This window comes from Vanessa cardui, chromosome 10 (genome assembly GCF_905220365.1).
Source record: "Vanessa cardui chromosome 10, ilVanCard2.1, whole genome shotgun sequence".
Taxonomy (NCBI): Eukaryota; Metazoa; Arthropoda; class Insecta; order Lepidoptera; family Nymphalidae; genus Vanessa; species Vanessa cardui.
This window is the reverse complement of record NC_061132.1, coordinates 4981350-4986272: the sequence shown is the minus strand read 5'-3', so window position 1 is coordinate 4986272 and position 4923 is coordinate 4981350. Positions and strand designations below refer to the sequence as shown.

The following is a 4923-nucleotide window of genomic DNA, read 5'->3' as shown; positions in this document are numbered from 1 at the left end:
TATTTTATGAAGAAAAAACGGAAACATAGATACTGGATAAGTCAACACATTCAGTCCTGGAAAACAAGCAGCGAATTTAACACTTTGTTTAATGAACTAGACAAGAAGAAAATTTTAAGATGTACTATCGTGTATCAAGACAACAGTTTGATGAGTTACTTACAATGATTGCCAAGGATATTGCTAAGATTGATACTAATTTTCGAAAAGCTATATCGCCAGAAGAAAGATTGGCTATTTGTTTGAGGTAAGTGTATCAACATTAAAATTAAACAGATTCAGTTACTTTGGTATATTTATTGAAAATTAGGTTGTATAAAGATATCAATTGAAAGTAGTATCGGTGAACGAAGTGCCTTCGTTGTTTTGAGTATCTTGGAAGTATGGATTATCTTGAGAGACTGGAGTGTCTTGGGAGCGTGGAGTAGATTGAGCAGAAGATGTTGAATATCCATATGAGAACTGACTTCCGTATAAGTAATTGTCATACTTATCTTCGGCTTCAGATATTATGGTAAAGATTTTCCTTTTAATGTCCCTTTGCAACCACTCTGGAAACTTTATGGCTGTTTCGCTCATACTGTCAAAAAACAGTTTTAAAGGATGACTTCTTGATTCCCTTTCAGCTTTCTCTTTCTCTTTTATCTCATGGCGACGCTTTTCATAATCTGCATCAATGTCTCTCAGTAAAACAGCTAAAGATTCATCGTTCTTTCTCTTTCTTTGCCTTTGTTCAGACGATGAGCTGTGAGATGTAGATGGTATAGATTCAGTGTTAGAAACATGATCAGTATTTTCCTGTGTCTCAGTATGTAAAATTGTAATATCCTGGCTTTCACTTGCATTACCAGCTTCCATTGTCCTGTTTGTTTTATTATTCTGGATTTCATTTACGTTACCACTTCTTGGGCGGTTTTTCATATAAGGCAATAAAAATTCAAGTAGACTGGCATATTTCCAAGTGTTTGTTGGTGATGCAGCTTGGCCACTTGTTGAGCTTTTAATTCTTTTTATTGATTCTCGATGCCCATCACGTAATTTCTTCCATTCGTTTTTTGCCGTTTTAACTGAAACAGTAATAAAAAAGGTTAATGCATTCATTAAAAAGTGTTGCCTTTTGCAGGTTTTTGGCAACAGGGGACTCCTACAAAACAATTGGATACAATTATAGAGTGGGTGACAGATCAGTTTCTAGGATTGTAGAAAACGTCTGCCAAGCAGTTTGGAATCATTTACAACCAATTTACATGTGTTTGCCGACTGAAAGAGAATGGAAAGAAATTGCTGAAAATTTTATGCTGAAATGGCAATTCCCCAACTGTATTGGAGCAGTCGACGGCAAGCATATATCCATAAAATGCCCACCTCATTCAGGTTCTCAGTATTTTAATTATAAACATTTCCATTATGTAGTATTACTCGCAGTTGTTGATGCAAACAAGAAGTTTATTATTATAGATATTGGTTCCATGGGCAGATTTAGTGATGGTGGTATTTTTTCTGATAGTGCATTTGGACGAAGGCTACAAAATAACGAATTAAATTTGCCTAGTGACCAACCTTTACTACAAGGTGGTACTGCAATTACCTTACGTATTTATAGGTGACCAGGCATTTCCTTTACAAAAACATTTTATGAGACCATACCCACAAAGCGCATGTCGTAACAGTAGAGAAAAAAGGAACTTTAATTATCGTCTCAGCAGAGCGCGAAATGTGGTAGAAAATGCCTTTGGTATTTTGTCAATGCGATTTCGGATATTTCGTCGGCCATTAGAGTGTAAAGTAGAATCAGTTGATTTAATAACAAAAGCTGCTTGCGTGCTACACAATTATCTTTCAACTAATCAAACAATAATAGCTTTTGATGAAGCAAGTGCTGAGGACGGATCAGTTTTACGATCAGTGGGACAACTACATGACAATGTACGAGCAACAAGAGAAGCATTTCATGTAAGAGAATCCTTTTGTAATCATTTTAACAATAACAATATAAATTAAACTTACTGTCTGATATGTTCGGGTTTTTCATTTCATCCACTATCCTCTTCCATAAACCGTCTTTTTTAGTTGTGTCCCGGTAGTCTTTATCCTCTGGATTATACAACACAGGATACTGCTTGACATATTCAATAAACACCTCCATGCTGCTAAATACGTGTTTTACCAACCGCGCACGAACGCTCACTGTACAAACACGTTCGAACAACACTATCGACAGGTGTCAGAGGGGTAAGGCAAGGGGGTGAGAGGCGTTTAGTTTAGCTCAGTTAGTTACGGATCGGCCGCCCAACTAAGTTAGTTCCACTTAGCTGGGGCATTTCACGTAGCTAAGCTGGCATAGTTTGCGGTGGACGCACATGTATGAAAAACTTGATCAACTATGCGAGCTAAGCTGAACTAACTTAGTTTAGTTGGCGGTGGACGATCGGCTTGAAGCTAAGGGAATGGGTAGACAAGTCAAATTCTGGTAAATATGTAGCGATCCTCATTATACTTAGTTTCTTTTAATTGTTGATTTTTTTCGATGCGTTCTCAATTTTGAAAGCCGATTTAGATATACAATATAAATTCGATAAATAAATATTAATATCGTAATACTGTCTTAAATAATATTTCAGGGGCGGCGTGCCGTTTGTCACTGACACGTTTCCGGGACCTTACGAAGGCTTATGTGTCTGTTTGCGAAGCAGTGAAGGGACTGAGCGAGACCCGGGGGGGCTTCATGTTTATTTTATTTTCTGCGAATTCTCTGTTTATGACGATGTCTTTCTTCAATTTAATTGACTACTCTTATTTTACTTGTATGTATTACACCTGGGACTCGTTTTATTACTCTTAATTATATCAGTCGAATTAAGAATATTTGGTATAAATTTTTTTTTTCGTTCTCTCATTTCTAAAGCAGGCGCAAGGCATCACGCTTTGGCTGTATTTGTTAACGTGTTCTGGTGTGTTATGCCTTTGTCTACGGCTGTTGTATTCATTGAACCGTGGCATCAAATAAGTGCGGAGGTAAATTGATTATAAAAAATTTTATTTTCCAATATTCCCGTTGATTTTAAAAACATCGTGCAAAAGTTATGAGTATTGACTGTCTTCAATTTCTTTAAAGATTTTTTATGGCGTATTTAGACGGAGGGGCAAATAACACCTATGTATGTGGTCACCACTGACACTGGTAAGTCAAAACTGTTCAACCTTACATTGCCAAGACGCCACCAACCTTAGAAAGTTAGATGTCATTCCTCGTACCAGTAGTTACATCGGCACTCTCGTCATACCTACCCATAAGGGCTTGCATGACCAAAAGACAAATCTTACACATAGCTTAAAATATTTTTCTTTGTAGGTCAAAGCCATGCGAATACTTTTGATTAAGTTGAAATTTAATATGACGCCAGTTGGAATGTCGATCCCTTTAGAACTGGACCTGATGTTCAAACAGCTTCTTCTCAATCAGCCGACGATGTCTCCGCTGGGCCTGGTCACCATTCAGAGATCACTTCTCACAAAGGTTGTTATAATAGAATCCGTTGTTTATTTAAAGCATTAATAACGGGAGCCTACGATAATATTATAAATGGCAAATTTGCTTTCTTGATTTGTCTTGGCCGAGTGAACCCATTCTCAGTGAAGGCCTATGATATACTAGCTTATTTATATAACATCCCGCGGCTTTGCTCACGAGGAAATTATATAAATAACTCAACAGACTAATTTAAAATCTTACGTCAATTGAAGACCACCAGTGTTTAATCGTTTTTATAAACCAGAAGAAAAAAATATTGCAAATAGTCCCCCATATTATCTCCTAACGGATGTACGTCGAGTTACCAATAACCCTTTATATATAGATAGATATAGAAAATTGTTTTCTAATTTAATAACGTTTGTTACAGACGATAAGCTTTTTAACTACCTACTTTGTTATAATGATACAGTGTATGCAAAAGAGATGGGAGAAGTGAATAAACTCGCAAAAAAATAATTTTGTGCAATTAAATATTGTGTAATTAAATAATATACTTGACTTTGATGAAAATAAATTTAGTCTAAGAACGTCCTACCTCGTGGACACACTAAATGGTGTTGAAAAAAACCTTGCGTTTTATTTAAATCTTGAGACACTTAATAACCTCCCTAGCTAAAACTAACAAGTGGCTTGATGTACCACATTGTAGTTTGATTCATAGACCTTATTTAATATAAAAAGTGTCAAAGCAAAGTAAACATTATTTTAGGATTTTTTATAATCAGTTTTGAATGCAATGTACACCAAATTTATTTTTCGAAGCAAGGACTAAAAGTGGAATCAGACGGTTCATTTTTTGTTCATTTTCGTGTTTCATTTTGCATCTTTCACTCAAAGTGACACGCTGAACAAAAAATGAAACAAAAGTGTGGCATTAATTTATCAGTTAACTGATTCAACGACGTTTATCTTTCACGGCATCTTTCATTCCTACTCAGAATGAACGAAAAAGGAACATTCTGAACACAGAGTGAACGTTCACTTGGATTTGGCCACTTGTCTCAAACTACAGCGTTTGTTACGTCGACGCAGACGGTCGTTACGTCAAACGTCGCGGCAAAATGGTTTTCAAGTGGAACGATCAAAATACGTTGCTGTTTTAGTATTACCAAATGCCATATTTGAAAGAAACTACGGATGAGTGTTCTTTTTTACGTCATACGTGCTAAGCCGTATGTTCACATATATATTATTTTCTTTCAATCTATGTTTACAAATAGAATGAAACAAAAATTAATCATTCACTCAAAAGAACATTCACTCGCATGAACCGTCTGATATTACTTTAACGATTGGTAATGTAGATGATATCAAGATGGCTCAACAAGAAACTACTGTCTGTGCAACTACCCTCATCTTAGATTTTATTCGTATAAGTACATTCGTTA

The 4923-nt window shown here is 35.9% G+C and overlaps 2 protein-coding genes across 2 annotated transcripts; one reads left to right on the top strand and one right to left on the bottom strand.

Moving 5' to 3' along the window:
- Window positions 1-324: 324 nt before the first annotated feature.
- LOC124533095 lies at window positions 325-2435 on the bottom strand. Its single transcript, XM_047108258.1, has 2 exons — window positions 2008-2435; window positions 325-1067 (listed from the first exon to the last, which is right to left on the bottom strand). The coding sequence occupies exons 1-2, from the start codon at window positions 2144-2146 to the stop codon at window positions 325-327; spliced, it is 882 nt and encodes a 293-aa protein (XP_046964214.1). The 5' UTR covers window positions 2147-2435.
- Window positions 2436-2466: 31 nt separating this feature from the next.
- LOC124533223 lies at window positions 2467-4042 on the top strand. Its single transcript, XM_047108424.1, has 4 exons — window positions 2467-2804; window positions 2906-3015; window positions 3353-3517; window positions 3903-4042. Exons 1-4 carry the CDS (start codon window positions 2726-2728, stop codon window positions 3969-3971), a joined length of 423 nt encoding a protein of 140 aa, XP_046964380.1. The 5' UTR covers window positions 2467-2725; the 3' UTR covers window positions 3972-4042.
- Window positions 4043-4923: the final 881 nt, after the last annotated feature.